At 38.9% G+C, this 25,676-nt stretch overlaps 3 protein-coding genes across 3 annotated transcripts; 1 reads left to right on the top strand and 2 right to left on the bottom strand.

Moving 5' to 3' along the window:
* Positions 1-679: 679 nt before the first annotated feature.
* LOC141600449 (dehydrodolichyl diphosphate synthase CPT3-like) lies at positions 680-1,880 on the top strand. The gene has a single exon (XM_074420684.1). The coding sequence runs from the start codon at positions 724-726 to the stop codon at positions 1,585-1,587; it is 864 nt and encodes a 287-aa protein (XP_074276785.1). The 5' UTR covers positions 680-723; the 3' UTR covers positions 1,588-1,880.
* Positions 1,881-7,922: 6,042 nt separating this feature from the next.
* LOC141602278 (uncharacterized) lies at positions 7,923-19,365 on the bottom strand. The gene is made up of 2 exons (XM_074422582.1): positions 17,547-19,365; positions 7,923-9,097 (listed from the first exon to the last, which is right to left on the bottom strand). Exons 1-2 carry the CDS (start codon positions 19,363-19,365, stop codon positions 7,923-7,925), a joined length of 2,994 nt encoding a protein of 997 aa, XP_074278683.1.
* Positions 19,366-19,512: 147 nt separating this feature from the next.
* Positions 19,513-20,760, bottom strand: LOC141602279 (uncharacterized). Its single transcript, XM_074422583.1, has one exon. The coding sequence runs from the start codon at positions 20,758-20,760 to the stop codon at positions 19,513-19,515; it is 1,248 nt and encodes a 415-aa protein (XP_074278684.1).
* Positions 20,761-25,676: the final 4,916 nt, after the last annotated feature.

Consider the following 25,676-nt stretch of genomic DNA (forward strand, 5'->3'; position numbering starts at 1 on the left):
TGTGAGAGAGTAAACTTTAGATTGTCACTCATCATTGACCAGCTATAACAAAGGTCTCACTTCATACGGTCATTTTCATCTGAAGGCTTTAGATGGGTCATATGTGACCATTTTTTTTTTAACAAAAAGTTACCTGAACAACAAACACTAGTTACAACATTTTGTCATTAAATGATCACATTTTACCATAAAAATGGTCACATCTGAAACCCCTTTAGACGGAATGGTCCATCTGAAATGAGAATTAGTGTAACTACGAACCAATTTTAAAGTCCATGATTTGTTTTAGAACACAAATTTATCACTGTAACAAACTAAATCACAATTTCTCCTACCTTGTTGCTGTGCTATTATATTTATGATCTTGATTATCTGACCAAAAAAAGCACAACTTTTCTAATAATTTTTTAAAGAAACAAATAGGACATTAGTTGCTCGACGATACCCACCCGCTTAGTTACTGTAATTTTATTATTGTCAACTGATTTTGTTAGCAAGTAGGAAAATATGACCTTTTTCATATACTAATACTTAACTTAAAACCATTATTTCTGCTGTGTTTGTTGTCTCAGCAGAATCATATGACCTTAATTGCCTGCTATTATTCAGTTTCCTTGGTGCATGCTTTTAGTGCTCCTCTTTATTTATCTGCAAGAGATGGAGTTGTATATATATGTACAAATAACGCTCAAGAGTTCGACAAATAACGCTTTGTTTTGGAGAATGTATAACTTTCTTGTGAAATGGATGTTTCGGATTCTTTCTGTTGGCCCTCTCCCAAATCACATTGCATTCATAATGGATGGGAACCGGAGATTTGCTAAGAAGAAGAATTTAGATGAAAGGGATGGTTATAGGGCAGGATTCTTAGCTCTCATGTTTATGCTTAAGCAGTGCTATGAGCTAGGGATAAGGTACATCACAATCTATAGCTTTGCAATCGACAATTTCAAGAGACATCCCGAGGAAGTTAAGTGCTTAATGGAGTTAATGCAAGAGAAAGTCGAGGGTTTTCTCGAGTATGAAGGAATGATCACTAAGTATGGTATTAGAGTCATTTTTGTGGGTAACTTAGGTTTGTTAAGTGAGTCGCTTAGGGTAGCAGCAAAGAGGGCAATGGAAGCAACATCCATGAATACCACGACTTTTTTACTAATATGTGTAGCCTATAGTTCCACAGATGAAATCGTTCGTTCTGTGGAAAAGACCTTCAATTTTCATCACAGTAAAAATCATTTTGTCAGCGAAATAACTGAAAATGGTGAAAAAAAAGCGTTGTTCTCCGGTGAAAGAAGTGAAGAATATGATGATTCAAGTGAGAAGGAAGATGAAAATGAGGTTGGTATTATAAAGATGAGAGAGATAAAGAATAATTTGTATATGTCAATAGCACCGGAGCCTGATATAGTGATCAGGAGTTCGGGTGCAACTCGGCTGAGTAATTTTCTTCTTTGGCAGACACAAAGCTGCCTATTGTATTGTCCAGCAGTGTTGTGGCCGGAGCTTCGGTTAAGGCATTTGGTGTGGGCTGTGCTCAAGTTCCAGAGGTGGTACTACTACTTGGACCAAAAAAGGCAGGAGTTATAACTTTACTACTGATATATAGAAAGCAATAATGGTCGTTTGCAAAAATAAGATTATACATACATGTTGAAATAATATGAAGCGAGTATAAACTATTCATCCGATCAAAGACTTGTCAAATTGAATTCCTGATCATTTATTTTCCCATATAAGCTTTCTTGTTATTACCATTATTATATCAAATGTAGATGTATCATTATATTTAGCTCATGTCTAATGTGTGAGCTTAGTTGTTGTTTGTGATAATGTGATGTTAAATCGACTTCTGAATGTACTTAAATTTGTTAATCTCTCTAGATTGATCTTGTTCTGTTTGACGAAGGGTAAAAGTAGTCACAAATAAACAATGAGAATATTAATGCTGACTAGTTTTGAACTCGTACCATGAGTATCACCTCATATCCATCACAAATTTTCATTATAGATGGACATTATCTGTCTATACGTATAGACGGATACCATTTCCCCTCACAAAATACTCATTTGCCATAAAGTGGGAAGCACATGGGGGTGCCTCCACCTTGTCCCCCCTACCCATTTTATTAGAGGTCTTTACCCGTCTGATCGTCTCATCCGTCTATACCAAGACCTATTGCATATCCATTGATTTTACTAGTTTCTTTTGGCTGAAATCAGTAAACAGGTATTCTCACGCTTTTTGTGAAAAAAAAAAAGAAAACACTTGGCAAGCCAAATACTAGGTCGCTAAATACTAGAATTAAGCTACCAAATTAACAATTTATAAACCAAACTATATATACTCTAGATTACTCCAATTGATAAAGCAATATAGTGCAAGTAAGGGTCGATCCCAAGAGAAGGTCTTTTAAGCTAATTACTTGAATTGTAAACTATTGAATACTAATGACAAGTGTATAAACAAACAATGGTTATCAACAATGACAAACAATAGATGAACGTAGATAAAGGGGGGGTTTTGAGTTGATTGGTAACATGAAAACAAAGTAAAATTGCAATCTTTTTCTAACAAGCAATATGACAAACACTTGGTGAGTAAGAAAATTCAATATTAAAGAGGACTTGGTGTAACAAGGCTCAACAACTACTTCCTAAGCATAAAGATCCTCTCTTTTCCTTCCCTCAGCAATTACTCAACTACTAATGTAAGATAATGACTACTTACTCCTAAGCTAGAGTAGTTGGTCCTACTAATATGGTCACCCAATTGAAAACCACAACAAGGTTTGCATAAAAGAGCATTAAGAACAAAAGCCAAACAAAAGTACCAAGATTAATCCTTTAGGAGGCTTAATCCAACTATCCCAAGGAGCAACATACAAGTTCCACTCACAAAGATACAAACTTTAATCCAACTTCATAAAGATGCAAGCTTGCTACAAGGATTGCAATAGTAAGATGATTAACATGCAAGATTCATGACTCCTAACATAGTAACATCCAACATAAACAATGAAATCAAGGAAACATGTAATAATTATTGAGGAAAGATTAAGAGGTTCTTACAAACTTAAGGAGAGTAGTGTCTCACCAAATTACACCAAGAAAAAGGTCTAGCCTTCCATAACCATGGATGAATCCAAGAGTTGTGGAAAGATTGACATGAAAATCCAATAAAAGCTTACAACTTTTACCCAAATACTAAATATTCTTCTCATACAAGTCTTTTGTGATTTGCCAATAATTAGGAGATTAGATGATAATAGGAGAGTTCAAAACATGGGGTATATATATGGCTGCACACCTTTCTAGGTTAAAGACCGAGATGGGCCTTCAACTTCCACAAAACACAGTTCTTAAATTTCGCGAGACAGACCAAACCGCAGGCTCCGGCCTGGACCGCAGGCTCCGGCGGGAACCGCATGCTCCGGTGTGGACCGCAGGCTGCGGTTGGGGCCTGATGATTTTTCCTCATTTGCTTGTCATCACCTTGATCCCCCTTTGTCTTGGTTCCGTTGGTAAAGGGTTCTAAACGATGAATCTATCCCGTTCCTTTGAGCTTGGGTCGGGACTTTGGAAGCTTGTCTCGACCTTGAGTTGTTGACCGCTCGGCTTTGACCTTGGTTGACTTTTTAAGTTGACTTTGCGCCTTTGTATCCTATAAATCATAGCCAACTCAAGCAAGCAATCAAACCAAAACTTTCTTATTTCAATGACAAACCACTCCATTTGGCCACTTAGATTACCTAACAACACTTAATTGACTCGACTCTATTTGACGCTATCAAATACCCCCACACTTAGACTTTTACTCGTCCCGAGGAAAACCCGAAACAAGCAATTGCCGAAGTCCAAGAACTAGTGTAGGTGTAATTGACCACTCTTCCCTCACTACAACCTTCTTATAACTCCCTCTTAAACAATCCACCAATTGAAACGAAAAATCTAGACTCAAAGTTTTACACACTCTCTTCTCTCACTCCCCCTTCTTATTACTCCCTCTTACAAAGACACGACATACCACCAACTCCGACTCATTACGCAACTCCACCCTTCTTATATCACCAACAAGAGGTGGCCACTCTCACCTTATCCCAAGGTGGAAGCAAAGTGGCCTAAGCAACTCCTAAATCATCCTATTACACCACTTATATCACCCCCTTATCACTCCAAGCAAAGTATGAACATGCTACTTGGTTGGCCACACTCCTATGCAAATCAACAACCAAAGTAGCCAAAACAAAAATCCACCAATTTGGGACAAGTTTTGTGACTCAAAATGAAATTAAATCCTAATCTAGCCTCCTTCCAAGACCCTCCTTATCACTCCCTTCTTATCCCTCCATCTTTTTGGTGGTGCATTTTCAATTTTTCAATTTTTTTTTGGGTGAAAATCCCTCATTTTGCCTAAGGTGCCCTTTCGGGTTTTCACCTTAGCTTTTCCTTTCCTCTCATGGTGGCTCGCAACTCATTTCTTCATTTTGCCCGGAATGCCCTTTCGGGTTTTCATCCCGTCCTCAGCCACCTTTCCCAATCTTGCCTAGGCGCCAACCCTTGTAGGTTTTCACCTAGCCGGGATTTTCGTTGTTGTTTTTTTTTTTTTTTTTTTTTAACATTAAACAACAAGAAGTTTACATATATTACACTTCATAATCCTCCCCCACAATTACATTCCACATTGTCCTCAATGTGGAGGAGTCACAAACTTTTTCTTCAAGAATGAGAACCCGAGGCACCCCCTTGATCATGGGTGCCTTGGTTCTTCCACCTTCTTTCTCTTGTTTGCCTCACTCTCTTGGCCCTTTCATAGGCCTCCTCAACTTGTGGCTCGGTGATGGTTGGGTGAAATTGGGGGTCATTTTGGTGAAGGGGCATGCCGAAAAGGCCACGGATGAGGCCAAAAGAATCCTCTTGAGCTTGAGCATCTTCAAAGGAGTCTTCAACATATTGGTGGTGCCTCTCATTTTGCACCCCGAATTGTTGAGTTGCTTGCTCTCGCCATGCATTTTGGGCCCTCCACATGGCTTGTTGTTCTTCCATGTACTTGGCTTGTTGTTGCCAAGCATAGGCCTCATCTTGCCTTTTAGCCATCTCTTGAAGCATTTTCATTTGGGCCTTTTCGGCCTCCGCACTCAAGCTTTGGTGCTCCATGCTAGCCACCCTCCATTGATCTAAACTCTCAAGCCTTGGCGTTTGTTGTTGTTGCCAAGCCCGGTTTTCTTCCACCCTTCCACTAATAGTGGCAAAAACTTCCCTTGTATCTTTGAAGTAGTCATACATAGTTTGTTGCCAAGGGGCAACCGGGGTAGAGCTTCCCCCCGCTTCATACATAGGGGTGTCTTGATGGGTGGTGTGAGTAGAGAAGAGGGGTTGGTGGGAAGTACTCTCAAGGTGGTGAACCTCATGTTCCCCTTCTCTTCTTTCTTCTTCTCTTCCTTTTTGACTTTGAACTAACAAGTTGGGTGCCTCCGGATCGGGATGGCAAAAGAAATCACGTGCCATGTTCCCGCTTGGTAGTGGGGAGCGTGGTGGCCTAGGGAGAATTAGGTAGCCTTGTTCATGTGCTCCCAACCATATCCCTCTCAAGAGTCTTGTACTAAGAGTGTGGAACATCTTGTATTTCTCAAGAGCCATGCTATGGTATACATTAAATCCCCCACACTTGTTCACCTTTTGATTGTTGGGGACACCCCCATCATAGTAATCCACAAAGAAAGATATTAACCCACCTTGGTTAATTTTTCCACCCCCTTGCTTGTTGCGATGTTTGATGCAAGAATCAATGAAGAGCTTAGCCCAATCCGGGCATCCAACTCCTTCCGGCAACATGGCATAAATCCAAGACCTCACGGTTCGGTTGACTTTTGTGGGTTCACCCACGGAAGTGAAAAGAGAGGTGAGAAAACGGCCTAACAAACGGATGACGGGATTGGTTATTTGAGAAACTTTGTCATCTTTGTTTGTGACTCTCGTACCCGTTAGTTCCTCCCACAAATACTCAAGTCTACCCGGGGCCACAACAATGTCGGAAGGGGGCATGGAAAAATGAAGTGTTTCCCTAATGGTGTCATAGGTCTCCGTATGCCACTTCTTGTTCAAACGGAATTTCACAAATTTCTCACCACTCTCCGGCACAATCTCCTCGGATACCGTAGAAATGAATTCATAAGCATAGGAACAGTAAGTGTCGTGCCAACCATCATCGGTCAAGTATTACTCAAGTCCAACCTTCCTCATCATAGGCCTAACAATTTCCATGAACCCAAGGGTCTCCAAAGTGTCGTCATCAAGAAAAGTGGTGGTAATAAGGGGATGGCGTCTAGGCTCTACTAGCCGGTCATGAATTTTTTTGTGTTTGGCGGTCATGTTTTCCCACCCCATGTATACCTCCTCACACTCTTCCTCACTACCCTCTTCAATTTCTTCCTCCGGTTCCTCCACCACTCGTCTCTTACCTTTCCTAGAAGTAGGTTCTCTTGTTCTTGTCATTGTTCCTACAAGGAATTTAGAGACTACAAACAACAATAATCACTCAAAATTTGTTTTGCACTCTTTGAGGCAAATCAACAAACACCTTGAGTGCACTAACTTAAGGAAAGTGTAAATGGTGTTTTGATGATTCCTCTAACCTTACTCAGAAAATTTTTACTACCAACAAGACAATAAACAACAAATAACAGCAATAATCCAAATAATTAACTAAACTAAGCTAATTTTCGAATTAATAACCAAGTAAGCATTGAAAGTTGGGTTTGGTGGTTATACCTCCCTGAATTCCACAAATTATTGCTTATTGTTGTTAATTGATGCTAGTAAACCCTTTCTTGACCCTTAAATTTTCCTCTTGAAGCTTCAATTGGTACCCGGATTTTCTAGGGTTCTTGAACAAAATTGGGGAAATTCTAAAATTTGAGTGATTTTGAAGAGATTTAAAGGGTGTTAAAGATGGAAAGGAAGAGATTGGGGTAAGAATTGGTGACTTGTTTAAAGTTTAAGTGATTTAGGAGGAATATTTGAGGAGTGTGGATGGTGGAAAGTTGTTGTTGCTCTTGCCTTTGGTCGACACAAATGAGGAAGAAAAGGGATGAGTCGGGTTTTTTTCTTGAGCTTTAGAAACAAAACAGACCAAAAAGCAGGCTCCGGTGGGGGCCGTAGGCTCCGGTGAGGGCCGCAGGCTGCGGTGAGGGCCTGTTCTGAATTTTTTTTTTTTTGTGTTTTGTTTCCTTGGCTTTTTGATCACTTTTGGGTGTGTTCCTTTGATGCTTGAACCGACTATGCCTTTGCTTCATTATTTCCCCGTCCGTGTTCCATGATTCTCTTCAAAAATTACTTCCAAAATCCTTCATTACTTAAAAGAATGTTAGTAACTTCATTGAATGTTTAATGCATTTTATTGACAATAATATAAATGACGGAATTGTAAATGACATGAATTTAAATTCTACCTATGGAAAGCGGTAAATTCTACACTAAAGATAGGATATGTACAAAGGTTGTCGTATGTTTAATGTCGATGGCTCGACTTAGTGTTCCTCTTGATCATGTTTGGTAAATGGGGTCTTCCAAATTGACTTCTTCCACCCAATGTGGATCCATGCCTTCATGATATTCTTTAAGTCGTTGTCCATTCACTTTGATCATCTTTCCCGTGCTTGGGTTTTCGACTTCGACCGCTCCATGAGGGTGGACTTTTCTTACAATGAACGGCCCAAACCACTTTGATCTTAGCTTCCCGGAAAACAACTTTAGCCTATTTTGGAAGACAAGAACTTTGGTTCCTTCTCTGAAAACCCGCCGACTTATCATTCGATCATGTCATATTCTAGCTTTCTCCTTGTATATGGCGGCATTATCATAAGAGTTAAGACGGATTTCTTCAATTTCTTGAAGTTGAAGCTTCCGATGGAGGCCCGCATCGTCTATGTTTTGGTTGAAAGATTTGATGGCCCAATAGGCTTTATGCTCCACTTCCAAAGGAAGGTGACATGCCTTTCCATAAATGAATCGGTACGGGGACATACCAATGGTGTCTTGTAAGCGGTGCGGTACGCCCAAAGAGAGTCATTTAGCCTTTGACTCCAATCCTTCCTATCGGGGTTCACTGTTTTTTGTAAGATACTTTTGATCTCCCGATTGGATACCTCCGCTTGCCCATTTGTTTGTGGGTGGTAAGCGGTGGAGACTTTGTGCACGACCCCGTATTTCTTTAACAACCCTTCCATAATCCGATTACAAAAGTGAGTGCCCCGATCACTTATCAACGCCCTTGGATAGCCAAACCTCGAGAAAATATGGCTTTGCATGAAACTTGAGACCGTTCTTGCATCATCATTCCTAGTTGGTATGGCCTCAATCCACTTTGAAACATAGTCTACCGCCAAAAGAATATAGAGATAGCCATCCGATTTGGGGAATGGTCCCATAAAGTCTATCCCCCACACATCAAAGACCTCCAAGTATAGCATGGGTTGTTGAGGCATTTCGTTCCTCCTTGATATGTTTCCAACCCGTTGGCACTTGTCACAAGTCTTTGTGAAGATGTGAGCATCTTTAAAGATGTTTGGCCAATAGAACCCGCTTTCAAGAATTTTCCGGGCCCTCCTTTGGGGTCCAAAGTGGCCTCCACAAGCATATTCATGGCAATGTCTAAGGATGGGTGGTATCTCTACATCCGGCACACATCTTCGGATGACTTGGTCTTGACACATTTTCCATATATAAGGGTCATCCCATATGTAGAATCGGGAATCGGCCTTCATCTTATTCCTTTGACTTGATGATAAAGAAGTTGGAAACTTCTTAGTCACCATGTAGTTTACCAAGTTGGCATACCATGGCTCCGTCATCCTTAAACTATAAAGAGATTCATGAGGCAAACTCCCATAAACTACCCCCATTCGTTGCATTTGTTGATCATTAAGTTGTAGTCGACTTAGGTGGTCGGCCATCACATTTGCCAATCCCTTTTTCTCTCTTATCTCTATGTCAAACTCACTAAGTAAGAGAACCCACCTCATTAATCTTGGTTTGGTGTCTTTCTTGTTCACAAGTTGAGTGATGGACTTGTAATCGGTATAGACAATCACCTTGACTCCTAGTAAGTAAGATCAGAACTTCTCTAGAGCATATACCACCGCCAAGAATTCCTTCTCGGTTGTAGTGTAGTTCCTTTGGGCATCGCTTAGAAGGGAAGAGGCATATTGTAACATTCCGTTTTGATGGTTGATCTTGTGTGGTGGATTGTCTTGGTAATTGAGGATGTTAGTGAGCGTTATGAACTAAGATAGAGTTGGCAACATTTAGGTTGTAGGTATCTGATAGTATTAGGGAGTTAGTATTGGGAGGTTATGCTATAGTTGAGATGATATCGTGAGCCATGTTGTGGAAGGAAGAGGGGTTGGTGGAGTTAGTGTTAGGTGTCCATGTTTTATAGGTTGGGTTGGAACTTCGGGGACGAAGTTCTTTTTAAGGAGGGAAGATTGTAACACTACGGATTTTATAGGCCGGTACTCGACCGAGTATGGCCTACTCGGTCGAGTAAAGTGTGTTGGTGTTTTGTTTTGCTTCTGCCTAGGAATACTCGGCCGAGTATGAGTAATACTCGACCGAGTAGAGTGTACTCGGCCGAGTATACTCGACACTCGACCGAGTATCCGGTCTGACGGGTAATATTTTCCGCGGGTTTGATTTGGAGATGATTAGGGTTATAATAAACGTAAATCGTTTCTAATTACACTGTTCCACAATATATCACTCAACGACGCTCTAATCTTCTCCAAATCTCTCCCTTTGGTGTGGATCGTTCGTGAGTCTAGTTCATCTTTCCTTGTGTCGATTGTGTCGGTAAGCCTCTAATTTCGTAAGTTTCATTAATTGGTCTTTTAGGGTTTTGCCCTAATTTGTGATTTGGGGAAAAGGGATTTTGTGCGATGTGGTAATTGGAATTATATGTGATTATTGTATGTAGGTGACGGTGTCATGAGGAACTACTATTGATTGCTTATGTGTGCTTGGATTGCGAAAAGGTAGGGTTTCCCTACTCGGTTTCTTTTAATTGATTTAAGATTGTGATTGTATTGTAATTGTGGTTATCTGCTGATCATCGGAGTATGGGTGTTGTGGTGGCGGTGGTGATGTGATTGTGTTGTGACGGTGGTGTTGTTGTGGATGTGTGGTGCTTGTGATGTGTGTATTGTTTGCGGTGGAGTCACTTGCGGGAGTGGCTTCACACCCTAGTTCGCCCTCCGTGGAACCCGCCACGGGAGGGGATGTGCACATTAAGGGACGGGGATTGTTAGTCGCGTTCGACGAGTGGACTTGGTGGGGATGGATGCGGTCACCCATCGGCGGAGTGGATTACATTGCGATGGGTAATCGGCGGGGCTACACACTTCGGTGTGTAGTCGGTTACTATGAAGGATGATCAGCCGGTTATATTGTTTGTTGTCTTACATTGATTGAATGGTGCTGACCCCGTTGTTGTTGTTTTGTAAAACCTGCGGTGATCCATTCGGGGATGGTGAGCAGACTTGCCCAGTATTGCATTTGGTGAGCTTGGGCGGTCATGGGGAAGTCGTCATCACCGGTTGTAGTATCACGATCCACGAGTCTTAGCTATGATTTTGTAGTTGTCCTCATTTGTATTCACTTTATTGGTTTTGGTTTGGAATTGGATTGTTGTAAACATTAATACTTTACAATACTTCTAATAAATGTGTTTAGGACGGACGCTTTTGATATATACTAACCTCGGGCAACCGAGATGGTAACAGCCTTTCATGCTTGGGTAGTCCTGGTAAGGTACCTTGGTATGAGGGGGTGTTACAAAGTGGTATCAGAGCCGAAGGTTCTGGCACCTAAAACTAATGAACCCAATGAACTTAGGGAGTCTAAATAAAATGAACCCGGGGAGAGTTGTTTGGAGCTACCGCAAAGACTTGGGAGACGTCCCGAAGTCGCACTATGGCCCTCACAATCTCAAGCCGGTCATCAGGGGGAATTTGTTGTGAGTCTTTTCGATGCGTGTGTGTGGTATGTGTAACTTGAATGGTTGAATCATGTGAAAGGAAGTGAGATGTGTGGGAACATGTGTAAGACATGGTGAAACTTGTTGAAACGGATTTGGTATGAAATATGTTGGCATGTTAAGTGTTTATTATGTGGCTTTCAAAAGAGTAGTGGTACATGGGTACATAATCATGATAATGTTAATGTTTGGTTGTTGGTACTAGCATGTGATTTAGGGTCATGCGCCTATGCATATGAATGTCGTGTTTAATTTTCATGTGGGTATGATAAAAGTTCACCTCTGTACTGGTTTTTAGAAGTATTGGGTCATTATTATTTGTTTTATGCATGTTTAAGTTGTTTTGTTGAGGAATTTTGATTTGTATACAAACCGATTTTTGGAAGAGTTGTCTTAAAACTGTCATAAGTCGAGTTCTAGAATTGATATTGCTGTGATTCCAAGTTGAGGTGATAGCTTGTCCTCTTACGATTCTAACGATAGGTCACACGCCCAGAATGACCAAGTAACGAGTGAGATATGACTGTTTTACGAAAACTGGACGGTCTTGAGAATCTGCCGATACTCGACCGAGTAGTCCCTACTCGGCCGAGTATCTTTTATACTCGACCGAGTATTCCATATTCGACCGAGTAATCTCTCTGTGATAATCTTTTGTTTAGCGCCGGAGTCGTTAACTCGGCCGAGTAGTCTCATACTCGGCCGAGTAAGGTCTACTCGGCCGAGTATTCCCAATACTCGACCGAGTAATCCTTCTGCGACAATTGAGTTTGCTTCTGGAGTCGAAAACTCGATCGAGTAATATAGTTACTCGACCGAGTACCTTGTACTCGACCTAGTATGTTATGTACTGATTGAGTACCTCATTGGCGGCCACTTTGAGTCGGTGGCTATGATCTTACTTTTTTGTTTTGAGTAGGTGGCTATGTTGTTACATTGTTTTGAGTCGTAGGGTATATACACATGTATGTTTTGAGTCTTAACGCATCCTTTTATATGTGAGACGGTCTTGATACGTAAGTTACCGGAAGTTATGACATGGAGAATGATGGCTTATGAGGAACATGTGTTGGATAAGGAAGACATGTGGGAGATAGTGGAAAAAGAAAAAGGAAGAATGTGAGCTAATTGAGGCAAAGAGCATGTTTTTTGAGATATGGTGAGTGATATAGTCGTGTGTTGAGTAATATAAAAGTAAGTATATATGAGCAAGGGTGATGTGGGTGTAAAGAAACGTGAGAAAGAAAAGATTAAGATGAGGGATGTGAATGGTGATATAGTGGTATGTGTAAGGATTTATGGAGGGAGACGGTTAAGATTGTGTTGGTTAAGGATATATGTGGGAAAAGGCCGTTATAGAGGGATGAAAACAAGTGTTGTATAGTGAGATCGAGTTATGCCGCGATGGGTAGATAGTGGTCGAATTTGGGAATTGGTGTTATCAAGAGGTGAAACTAACGTGTGATTTCCTTGGGCAATTAACGGTATAAAATGAATTTTGATTTCTAGAGATGTAAAAAGGGAGATGCAATTGTTTGAACAAATAAACGTTGATTCTATGGATGGATTGGTGACAAGGGTGAGTGATAGCATAATAAGAGAATATTTATGGTAAGAAAGAGTTAGATGATATCGATATGAAATAATGAGATGTGAGTTTTGGAGCAATGAGAAGGTAACCGGAGCATTAAAGAGTTAGGTAAGAGGTAATAAGGAGTTGAGTGGTTAATTGCTTTTGTCGAGTGTAAAAAGAAAAGAATGAGGGAGTAAAACTAAGAAAATGTTCACCATGAGTTATGTGATATAAAGTAAGGAATCGTCGAGATGTATGATACTATCATGAGGATTTGAGTTAATGGTTATATAGGAGTTTGAACAACGTTGATTAGTCGGGAGTTTCGAGGAATTAAGTAAAGTAAAAGTTGGGTAGAGAATTGCACGATATAAAATCTTGGTGGTGAGTCGGGTAATAATACAATTAAGAATAGTATTGGGAAGAACGTTGAGGTAATTTTGTTGATGGATTTGATGTTTGTTATTAGTGATGTTAACCAAAGTTAGGAAAGAAATCGTGATGTTTAGAGATGAGTGTAAGAGGTTGATGTCCGGACAATAGTAGTGTTATCGTTTGTGACTAGTGGTTAAGGGTGATGGTATATTAGAAAGGTAGCAATTCTAAAGAGGTTGATTTTTGTAGAGATCAAGTTGATATGTATGGTTGTGAGAGAGCATAAGATGTGGTTATATGAGGCAGTTATTAGTAGTTGAGTATTAATGATATGGTTACATTTGGCAGGGGGTGATGGATATGCGAATGGGAGAATGTGTTATGAGGGGCATACGAGTTAAACTCAAGCGAGAGGTAACCTTTATCGGGGGGTAACTTACGTGATCAGGATTGACTAGTTGGATGTGATTACGGGTCTATGATATGTGTAAATGTTTGTGTGAGGTTCGGACCTCACAAGAAGTGGTATGGTGTGATAATTATAAAGTTGTTATATGAATGTTTTGTAATTTATGTTGGGTACGTATACTAATGAAATGAGGTTCAAAAGGTAATAATTTGATTGATCTGGCATGGATAGTTAAAATTGTATGTGTATTGATGATACATGTTTATTACGTGAAATGGTAAGGATGATGTTCATGAGGTTCTTGTCGGTTTATTCCGTATAATATGTTGTGTTATAATCTAGTAAAACGGTTTTGAATGAGTTTTCTTGTTCGAAATGTCATCTTGAGTCGAGTGTTTATGGGAATTATATGTGATTGTGATGTTTATCGATGTGGTTGTTGTGCCTCGAGTGGTGATCTGGGCATGGTACTTCATGTTGTGATGCGGGCGTTTCGCATTGCGGTGCGGTATTGTTGGTGGCGGTGTTGCGATGCCATCACCGGTTGTGGTGGAGTAGGCGGGATGATTATGATTCGAGTTTCGACAAGTACATACCGATTATACATAGATTGTTGTTTTGTTTGATGTTGCTCCCTGCGAGTTTCGGTTTGTGCAGATAGACAGTTGTATTGTTTATTGATGTTTTCTTTATCAGGTTAAGTTTGGGAATGAGGGTAGAGTATGATATGAAATAGAGTTGTATATGTTTTCGTTGTTGTCATGGCATAGTGATATTCTGTTGATGGGACACGTTTGTGAGAGATTGTTACAGTAATTTTGATCTTGTTCTAGATAAGGCTTTAGTAAACAGGGTAATGGCAAGTGATTCGTAAAACATGTGTGGTAATGACCTGAAAGATGCAGGTAGTTCATAATCCTTTGTTGAGACAGTGAGTGTAGGGTGTTGGGGAATTAGTGTCATGCTAAGTTATGTATGAGTTTTGCGGTAGTGAAGTAATGAACTTGAGGATCTAGTGTGAGCGTACGTAACGATTGTGGATTGTGAGTTAAGATCATGGAGATGAGTGTATAAGTATATAGAAGTATGTTGTTTTGTGGTATTGTGGAAGAGATGGAGTGGTGGTTATATTGAGGATTTTATGATCTATGTTATGTGAGTACAAACAATTGGAGGCACGAGAGCTGCTAGAGTAAGAGAACCTTGGATATAGGAGTAGATGTAGTAGGTGTCGAGGCTATAGGCGGATATCGTTGACATGCGGTCGTGATGAGGATAATGAGAAGATATATAGTTAGGGATCTAGTATTAGTGAGTTACGAGGACGTAACATTTGTCTTAAGAGGAGTAGGATGCAACAAAGAGAGTTTGATGGTTATACATGTTATAGTATAATTGGAAGTTTGAGTGTTGGTGTGGAGAAAAGGATGGATTTATGTTGGGGTTGATTTTATTACAGGCAATGGTGGTACTAGTATGATGTTTAGGAGTGTGAGTAAACTTTGATAGTGTTAACGGTTTGTGTGAGGATGTGTATGTGTGTGAAGTAAACTTCGAGGACGAAGTTCGTTTTAAGGATGGTAGAATGTAACATTCCGTTTTGATGGTTGATCTTGTGTGGTGGATTGTCTTGGTAATTGAGGATGTTAGTGAGCGTTATGAACTAAGATAGAGTTGGCAACATTTAGGTTGTAGGTATCTGATAGTATTAGGGAGTTAGTATTGGGAGGTTATGCTATAGTTGAGATGATATCGTGAGCCATGTTGTGGAAGGAAGAGGGGTTGGTGGAGTTAGTGTTAGGTGTCCATGTTTTATAGGTTGGGTTGGAACTTTGGGGACGAAGTTCTTTTTAAGGAGGGAAGATTGTAACACTACGGATTTTATAGGCCGGTACTCGACCGAGTATGGCCTACTCGGTCGAGTAAAGTGTGTTGGTGTTTTGTTTTTTTCTGTTTAGGAATACTCGGCCGAGTATGAGTAATACTCGACCGAGTAGAGTGTACTCGGCCGAGTATACTCGACACTCGACCGAGTATCCGTCGACGGGTAATATTTAGCGGTTTGATTTGGAGATGATTAGGGTTATAATAAAACGTAAATCAGTTTCTAATTACACTGTTCCACAATATATCACTCAACGGCGCTCTAATCTTCTCCAAATCTCTCCCTTTGGTGTGGATCGTTCGTAAGTCTAGTTCATCTTTCCTTGTGTCGATTGTGTCGGTAAGCCTCTAATTTCGTAAGTTTCATTAATTGGTCTTTTAGGGTTTTGCCCTAATTTGTGATTTGGGGAAAAGGGATTTTGTGCGATGTGGTAATTGGAATTATATGTGATTATTGTATGTAGGTGACGGTGTCATGAGGAACTACTATTGATTGCTTATGTGTGCTTGGATTGCGAAAAGGTAGGGTTTCCCTACTCGGTTTCTTTTAATTGATTTAAGATTGTGATTGTATTGTAATTGTGGTTATCTCACGATCATCGGAGTATGGGTGTTGTGGTGGCGGTGGTGATGTGATTGTGTTGTGACGGTGGTGTTGTTGTGACAGTGGTAGTCTTGTGATGTGTGTATTGTTTGCGGTGGAGTCACTTGCGGGAGTGGCTTCACACCCTAGTTCGCCCTCCGTGGAACCCGCCACGGGAGGGGATGTGCACATTAAGGGACGGGGATTGTTAGTCGCTCGTTGATGATTTGGACTTGGTGGGGATGGATGCGGTCACCCTTTGGCGGAGTGGATTACCTGTTGCGATGGGTAATGCTGGCGGGGCTACACACTTCGGTGTGTAGTCGGTTACTATGGAGGATGATCGGCCCGGTTATATTGTTTGTTGTCTTACATTGGTGAATGGTACCGACCCCGTTGTTGTTGTTTTAAAAACTGCGGTGATCCATTCGGGGATGGTGAGCAGACTTGAGTGTATTGCATTTGGTGAGCTTGGGCGGTCATGGGGAAGTCGTCATCACCAGTTGTAGTATCACAGTCACGAGTCTTAGCTATGATTTTGTAGTTGTCCTCAGTTGTATTCACTTTATTGGTTTTGGTTTGGAATTGGATTGTTGTAAACATTAATACTTTACAATACTTCTAATAAATGTGTTTAGGACGGACGCTTTTGATATATACTAACCTCGGGCAACCGAGATGGTAACAGCCTTTCATGCTTGGGTAGTCCTGGTAAGGTACCTTGGTATGAGGGGGTGTTACACATATTGAATGACATATGAAGCTTTGTCATCCTTTTGTCCCAATACGGCTCCAATGGCAAAATCGCTTGCATCGGTCATGATCTCAAAGGGCCGATCCCACTTGGGTGCTTGAATGATTGGGGCCGAAATAAGTCTCTCTTTCAACAAGTCAAATGCTTCCCTACAATGATCATCAAACACGAACTCCACATCCTTGTGCAAAAGTTTGCACAAGGGGTTAGCGATTTTGGAGAAATCCTTAATAAATTTTCGATAAAAACCCGCGTGTCCTAAGAAAGACCTCACGTCTCGAGTATTAGATGGATACGGTAAGGTTTTAATCACATCCACCTTTGCCGTATCCACCTCAATTCTTCTTTTTGACACTATGTGTCCTAACACGATTCCGTTACTCACCATTAAGTGACACTTTTCAGAATTTAAAACGAGGTGAGAGTCTATGCACCGTGATAGGACCATAGCGAGATGGTCTAGACACGAGTCAAATGAGTCCCCATAGATGGTGAAGTCATCCATGAAGACTTCCAAAATACACTTCACATAGTCCGAAAAAATGCTCATCATGCATCGTTAGAAAGTGCCGGGGGCATTGCACAATCCAAAGGGCATGCGGCGGTAAGCATAAGTACCAAATGGCCAAGTAAAGGTTGTTTTGGATTGATCCTCCGGGTGAATGGGGATTTGAAAATACCCGGAATACCCATCCAAAAAACAATAGTACTCTTTCCCACCTAACCTCTCTAGCATTTGATCTAGAAAGGGTAGGGAGAAATGGTCCTTCAAAGTGACTTGGTTGAGGCGGCGATAATCAATACACACCCTCCATCCCGTTTGTAAACGGGTGGGGATCAATGCCCCTTGAGTGTTTTTTACTACCGTCACCCCTCCCTTCTTTGGCACAACTTGAGTAGGACTTACCCATTGGGAGTCACTAATTGGAAAGATAATACCCATTTGGAGAAGTTTGATAACTTCTTCCTTGACAACTTCCATCATAGGTGGATTAAACCTCCGTTGTGGTTGCCGGACGGGTTTTGCATCCTTTTCCAATCGAATTTTGTGCATGCAAGTGCTTGGGCTTATCCCCTTAATATCCACAATGCTCCATCCAAATGCTTCTTTATGTTTCTTGAGCATGCTCACCAATCTTTTTTCTTGGTCAGCTTTGAGTTTGTTGGAGATGATCAATGGGAGGGTATTTTTTTCTCCCACAAAAATGTATTTGAGGTGATTTGGGAGAGGTTTTGGTTCATGTTTTGGAGGTTTTAAGATAGAGGGGAGTGGTCTTTCAAGATTGGCATCTAAGGGGAGGAAGGGTGAAAGGGATGTGTGTTCTTGAAAAGCTAAAGTTTCAGTTGGGGCAAGGACATCCCGCGGGCTCCGGTGCCCACCGCAGGCTCCGGTGGTTACCGCAGGCTCCGGTGTGGGCCGGAGGCTCCGGTGGGAGTCTGGAAGTTTTTCTTGAGTTTCCCCTTTAGGTGCTTCCTTTGGAGGGTCTTCCTTCTTCAACTCCTCTAGGCTTTCCTGCACATCTTGAGACAAAACTACACGCAAACCCTCGTGTTCCAAATCATTAGTAAGGGCCACCTCAAGAGGGTCCCTTTGACACAACATATAAATTTGAGAGACAATTGGTTCAATGATGTCTAAGAAATAACATGAATGTGAATCGCTAGGTTGTTTCATAGCATCATAGATGTTGTACGTGAGTTTCCTCCCATCAAATTCCATAGTGAGGTTCCCATTAGACACATCAATCTTGGTTTTAGAGGTCTTCATGAAAGGCTTCCCAAAAAGGATTGGAGTGGCCCTCGAGTCGGCTTCCATGTCAAGAACATAGAAGTCGGCCGGGAAGGTTAAGTGATCTACCTCTACCAACACATCCTCCACCATCCCCTTTGGGTATATGTTTGAGCAATCCGCAAGTTGGATCACTACATCGGTTTTGTTCAATGGTGGAAGTCCCAAGGTCTCATAGAGGGCATATGGCATAACATTGATTGACGCACCAAGGTCTAACATAGCATGAGTGAAACTTTTGTCCCCAATAGAGCATGGTATGGTGAACATTCCCGGGTCGCCACACTTTTTGGGAAGTGATTTTTTAAATATTGCGGAGACATGTTCACTTACCCGTACTCTTTGGGTTCCCTTCCTTGGGCTTCTCCTAGGTGTACAAAGTTCCTTGAGAAACTTTGCATACCTCGGAACACCTTTCAAAAGATTTAACAAAGGGATGTTTACTTCACACTTCCTAAAAGTTTCATAGAGATCCTCATCTCTTTCGACTCTCTTAGAATGTGTGAGAGCATTAGGAAAAGGTACCTCCACAATATATTCTCTCTCGATCTCCTCAATTTGATCCTTGGTGTTGTTGCTTTCATTCTTTTCTTTGTCATTCCTCAAGGGACTCTTCTCCCCTTCTTCATTAGCTTTAGAGGGTGTCTCTTTCTCTTTTTCAACCACTAGCTCTTCTTCAATTTGTTCTTCAATGTGAGTGACTCTCTCATGTGACTTGGCCTTTCTCTTCTTCTTCGGGGGAGATTCTAGGGTTCTCCCCTTCCTCAAAGTCATGGAGCTTGCATTTTCCTTTGGTGGAAATGTTGTAGATGGAATCGAGTTTGAGTTCCTTTGATTGTTCTTGGCCATTTCTTGTGCAATTTGGCCAAGTTGGATCTCAAGGTTCTTCACCCTAGCATCACTTGAAATTTTGTCCGCATCCATCTTGTCAAACCTCTTGGTATTTTCGGATTTTCCTTTCATGATCATCTTAAACATCTCATTTGTAGACAAATCTTCATTTCCTTGGGAGGAAGAGCCCCCTCCTTGTTGGAAGTTCTTGTTGTTACCTTGGAAATTCCCTTGGTTTCCAAATTGGAAAGATCCTCCCTTGGCTTGTTGATGATTATTGTTTCTTTAGTAATTGGAGTTTTGTCCTTGCGAGTTGGAGTTCTTCAAGTGGTTGAATTGACCATTTTGGAAGCTCTTGGAAGTATCCCCTCCCCAACTAAGGTTTGGATTGTCCCTTGACCCGATGTTGTAAGTATTGCCGCTCGGATCATACTTATAATACCCTCCCCCATTGGGGTTCCTAGAGTTGTATTGACCGTGCATCATAGCACTCACATTCTCCTTGCTTATTCCTTGCTCTTCCATGATGGGGCAAGTTTCCATTGGGTGTGGCCCTTGACAAAAATTACACTCCACATTAGATCCTTGTGCTCCTCCTTGATTGTTCCCCACTAGTTGAGCAACCATTTTTGTGAGATCATCCGCGGTTTTCTCAAGCTTGTGGGTGGAAGAAGAAGGTGTCTCAATGGAGTTAAGAGTCTTTGACCCTCGGCTTCTTCCATAGTTCCTTGTGCTAGCGGTCAACCTTTCTATGATCTCATTTGCCTCCGCCACGGAATACTTGCCAACTCCACCAGCCATAGCGGAATTAACCATAATTTGGTATTGTTGTGTAAGACCATCACAAAAGTTGACCAAAAGGTCATCACCACTAAGACCATGGTAAGGACATTGAGCAACTAACTTCTTGAATCTCTCCCAATACTCATACAAGCTCTCACTTGCATCTTGCTCCGGAGAAGTGATGGCTTTCTTTGCATGGTTATGTCTTGAGTCGGGGTAGTATTTTTCAAGAAAAGCCGCTTTCATGTCCTTCCAAGTACGGATTGTACCCGGTTGAAGGTAAAATAACCAATATTTTGCCGTATCTTGTAGTGAAAATTGGAAGGCTCTCAACTTAAATTGATCTTCCGTGACACCATTTGGAATGACACCTTTACACATCATATGAAATTCGGAAAGATGACGATTTGGGTCATCTCCCGCATGTCCATGGAACTTTGGAAGGTTGTGAATGAAGTAGCCTTTCAATTCAAAGTTGGCATTAGCCCCCATGCGTGGGTAGGCTATGCAAAGAGGTTGAGTGTTATAATTCCTTGCCCGGAGCTCCCTAATAGTTCTAGTATCATTCGCCATTGGAGGGTATTCCACTTCAATCGGATTTACTTCAATAGGTTCTTCTAAAGGTGCTTCTTCTACTCTATGTTCTCTTTGTGCTCTTTGGGACCAAGGATTAGTAAATAACCACGAATATGCTCCAAAAGCGTCCTCTTCCACGGGGATTGATTCACCGTGTTGTGGAGAACTAAACATAAACCTTTGCACTACACACACAAGTTAGAACTTTCACTTACTTTCAAAAACAAAGAGAAGAAAAATAACTAACATGCAATTAACAATCAAGCCTTTAGCTATGTTGCCCTTCCCCGACAACGGCGTCAAAATTTGATAAGCCAAATACTAGGTCGCTAAATACTAGAATTAGACTATCTGTTGGGAAATGTGTCCTCAACAACAGTGTGATCACATGATTTAAATATCTTTATTAAATCTCATTACAAGAATACGGAAGGGATGATACATTATATATATAGTCAATTGGTCCACACATATCGGTAATGATTGGCTGGCTAGAGTTTGACATTTCGTGTCGATGCGACGGTGGGACAGTTGATCCCTTGAGGTCACACCTAAAGGACGATTCCCTTAATTGAAAAGGTTAATTAATTGTATACCGATACAGATTAATTAATTCCTTAAAATTGAACAAATTATCTTAAGAGAGAAAAATGACATCTTATTCTAATGTGATTAAATGAGATTTTATTTAGTAATTTAAGAAGTTATATTACTAAAATTAATCGGTGTTTGCGAAACACGCGAGATGAGAATGATAAGTTAGTTATAATTACAAGATATTGTAAATTATACTAACTAGTAATTAAATGACCATTTTATGAGAAAGTAATTTTATATTACTAGTCAATTGTTAAATGTGATTTATTTAATTTGTAAATGATATTTAATTTGTTAAATATGCATTTTAAATTAAAACATGACATAAGACATGTCACATGTCTCATGACATACAATTGTACAATTGACAAAAATAAAATGGACTCCATATTATACTACATAAACCGAAATTGGTGGGCATTGTGAGATGTTTTGTCTTTTTCCATTTGTCTTATTCATTTGTCCAAATTGCATGATAGTGACATGACAATGCAAAAGACTTACACCTATTTGTCTTGTGAAGACAAAAAGAAAAATAATTATGGTATATGCAAGCATGAGGCCACCGGTTTTTGAGAGAACAATAAGAGAGTTTTCTCACATATTATTATTCATTCTAATATGACATGCAAAAATTTCATGTATTTTTCCTCTCTTCTCTCTCTTTAATCTTCATAAAAAAGATGAGTTTTTGATTCAAATTTGTTCTAAAAGATTACTAAAATTATTAATGTAATATATGAGTGTTAGTAATCAATTTTAAGGTATACCACATTACAAATATCTAGTACATATTAGTTTGTGGGATTAAAGAATAGTTTTGGGTGCTACTAATTGGAGGGATTCTATTTTGAGGTCATGTATGTTCATCCAATATTAGAAAGCTCAAGAACTAACAAGAAGGAGATCTTGTTGGTGCCCATTTGACCGAAATTCATATGGTGAGAAAATGATTTCTTCACTTATTTATTTTAGTTTGCATGCATAAGATCTAGAATTTATTTTATGACTAAATAAATTTGAAACATATAAGAATATGTTGTATAATGAGATATATATTTCCAACAAGCGGTATCATGAGCACAAGGTTGTTTGCATGCAAATCGGTTATTGTTTTTCCGAGTTATACGATTAACATATAAAACTTGTAAATTTGTGTTATTATGATATATCACGAAAATCATTTATGCATGTTGAAGTTTCTGATCCTAAAATTTATTTAGGATATTTTGGTTAATTTATGGATTTTTATTGTTCATTTTATATAATATTGGCATTAAAATGTGATTTTTGGACGAAAATTAGCTAAACTTCGAATTTTCCAGTGGTTTTTGGATATGTTTTCACATATATTATTTTTAGATGATCTGGAAATTTTCATAATTTTATGAGTTTTTATGCTCGAAATATGGATTTTTCATGTTAAAAATCGAATTTAGATGAAAAATAGGTTAATATGAGAAATATTTCGAATATGATTATAGAAATTTAGTATGTTGTCACATACAATTTTAAAAGATGTGTGTAAAATAATAGGCTATAATGAAGTCTTCATGCATGATTTATGGATTTTTGATGAAAAATAGCATAAATAGTGACTTAATTAGTGAAAATTGCTAAAACATACTTCATGACTAAGGAAAAACGTCACATGTTGCATTTTATTATCTTTTTCAGATCTAAAATTGAAAAGTTGATGAATATAATTTTTCTCATATTTTTATGATTTTTATTGATAAATCCGATAAACCGCAACATAGTTTTTCTGATAATATTACGAAATTTTAACCTAAGTTTTTGAACATTATGAGTGTCATGGTATTTTTCCAGAATGTTCACAAGTTTTAAATTTCAAATTTTTAATTTATTCGAAATTTTGTGATTTATTTGAAGTTTATAGCTTTTTATTGTTATTTTAAGTCCTTTTATGAACAATAATAAGAAATATGAGTTAATTATGGTCAAATGGTTAGTGGAGACTAATTTTTGAGTCCTAAGAAGTTAGGGTAATTAACTGGTGCATAAATAAGAATTTATGTAATTTTAGTGATTATAAAACGTTGAATCACGCAAATCCGTAAAAACCGTGTAATATACGATATTGGCTCCTTAAAGGCGATTTAGCATAAAATTGGGCATGTTAATACATATTATAATACTGCATTTTATTTATGATTGTCATAATTTTATTTTATGTAATTTTTGAATTATGTAATTTTACTTAGTATGGCCTTAGTTTTTAAATTGGTATTACCCGAAATGTATGGGAATATCGATTCGGTTGTAATTTATTGTGATCTCGTATCACCGTTTTGTAATTTAATAGATTTATTTTATTTTAATTACAAATGTATAATAGGAATTTATGTAATTTATTATGTAATTTATTTATTCCGGAGTTCCATAAAGACGGATTTCTTCAAGAAGGCGATACATAAAGACGGTGTTACCTCGAGATGCGTGCCTCAACCGAAGTTCAAGGGACCAATGGAGGTGGTTTCCGAATATATAATAGTTAATTAGATTTTCTATTTTAGGAAGGTCATACTAGGATTTAAATTTATGCTTTGCATTTTATTTATATGTCGCATGCATCGCTAAATCGCCATAACTAAAACATGCATCATCTTTTAATCGAGTATATCGACCGTGTCAATTATAATTATCGTAGTTCACCGCGTTAGTTCACTTAAAACGTGATAGATAATAAATTGACATGACCTTTCGCTAAAATAAATAATTGAGACTTAGCCTTACCAAATAGTAGAAACCATGAAAACCTATTTCGTGAGGGAGTGCGCTCGGCCACACCGGGGTACAAACCTTGTAACGTAGGGGAAGTGGGTGATAAATGTCTATCCACCGAATTCATGTTGATAAGGGATGTATCGGCCACACCGTGCCCAAGTTGATGTGGATTTGGATCATGGACACATTTATTCGAAACTTGGGTTGAACTCAACAAAAGTTTTTGATAAGGGATGTATCGGCCACACCGTGCCCTTGTCGGATGTGTTTTGGGCTAAAGATAAATGTGTTGGGAAATATGTCCTCAACAATAGTGCGATCACATGATTTAAATATCATTATTAAATCTCATATGAAGAATACGTAAGGGATGATTCAATTATATAGTCAACTGATCAACATTAATCGGTAACGATTGGCTTGCTAGAGTTTGACGTTACTGTCGTGGGACGGTGGTGGTCAGTTGATCCCTTAAAGTCACACCTAAAGGATAATGCCTTTATCTATAAAGTTGATTAATTGTATGACGATGCAAGTTGATCAATTCCTTAAAATTGAACAATTCAATTTGTGAGAGAGAATAAATATCTTATTGTAGTGGGATTAAATAAGATTTATTTTAGTAATAAAATGCTTTGTTACTAAAATTATTTATTGTTTGAGAAACAATAGAAATAAGAATGAATGGTTAATTATAATTACAAGATATTATGAATTATAATTACATGACCCATTTTATTTATGTGATCAAGTATCACTAGTCAAATTAGTGGATGTAATTTAATTAATTCATAAAATGATATTTATGTGATAAATATGCATTAAAATTAATTAATAACATGTAGCATACTACATGTGACATATTGTGTGACAAATGACAAATTGACAAAAATAAAATGGTAGTCCATTTTATAGAAGTGGACTAAATATTGTGGGTGGTAAGTTTTAGTGGGTGATTATTTTATGTGATAAGAATAAATTAATAAAACCTACTCTACCTATTCTTACACACCTATAATATTGAGAAGAGCAAAAGAAAAAGAGATGATGCCATTTTTGGCACTACCAACCGTGACACTCCCTTTGTGTGGAGGGGTTGTTGGTTATTATTTATCATTCTTACACCACCATTCATTTCTTATGCATACTCTCCCTCTCTCATATATTCATCCTCTTCTTCATCAAAAAGATGAGTTTTTGATTCAAATTGTTCCAAAAAGATTACTAAAATTATTAATGTAATATATGAGTGTTAGTAATCAATTTTAAGGTAAACTACTAAACTAATATCTAGTTAATATTATTTAATGGGGATAAGGGATAGTCTTGGGTGCAATCAAGAGGAGAATCTCTATTTTGGGATTTTGAATGTTCATCCATTATTGGAAAGCTCAAGAACTAACAAGAAGGAGATCTTGTTGGTGCCGATATGATGACCGAAATTTATATGGTGAGAAAACGATTTCTTCTCTAATTTTATTATTGTTTGCATGCATAAGATTTGTTATTAATTTTATGACTAAATTAATTAGAACATATATGAATATGTTAAATAAAGAGATCTATATTTCTAACAAGCGGTATCATGAGCACAAGGTTGTTTGCATGCAAATCGGTTATTGTTTTTCCGAGTTATACGATTAACATATAAAACTTATAAATTTGTGTTATTATGATATATCACGAAATTAATTTATGCATGTTAAAGTTTCTGATCCTAAAATGTATTTAGGATATTTTGGTTA

The sequence above is a fragment of the Silene latifolia genome, chromosome 9 (assembly GCF_048544455.1).
Source record: "Silene latifolia isolate original U9 population chromosome 9, ASM4854445v1, whole genome shotgun sequence".
NCBI lineage: Eukaryota > Viridiplantae > Streptophyta > Magnoliopsida > Caryophyllales > Caryophyllaceae > Silene > Silene latifolia.

Excerpts from the sequence above, each read along its gene's own strand:
- LOC141600449 (XM_074420684.1), top strand. The coding sequence starts at position 724 with ATGTATAACTTTCTTGTGAAATGGATGTTTCGGATTCTTTCTGTTGGC.
- LOC141602278 (XM_074422582.1), bottom strand. The coding sequence starts at position 19,365 with ATGATCATGAAAGGAAAATCCGAAAATACCAAGAGGTTTGACAAGATG. Across the intron at positions 9,098-17,546 it reads TATCAAACTTCTCCAAATGG|GAGTCAAGGTGATTGTCTAT; the intron begins GTATTATCTTTC and ends CTTACTTACTAG.
- LOC141602279 (XM_074422583.1), bottom strand. The coding sequence starts at position 20,760 with ATGTTTAGTTCTCCACAACACGGTGAATCAATCCCCGTGGAAGAGGAC.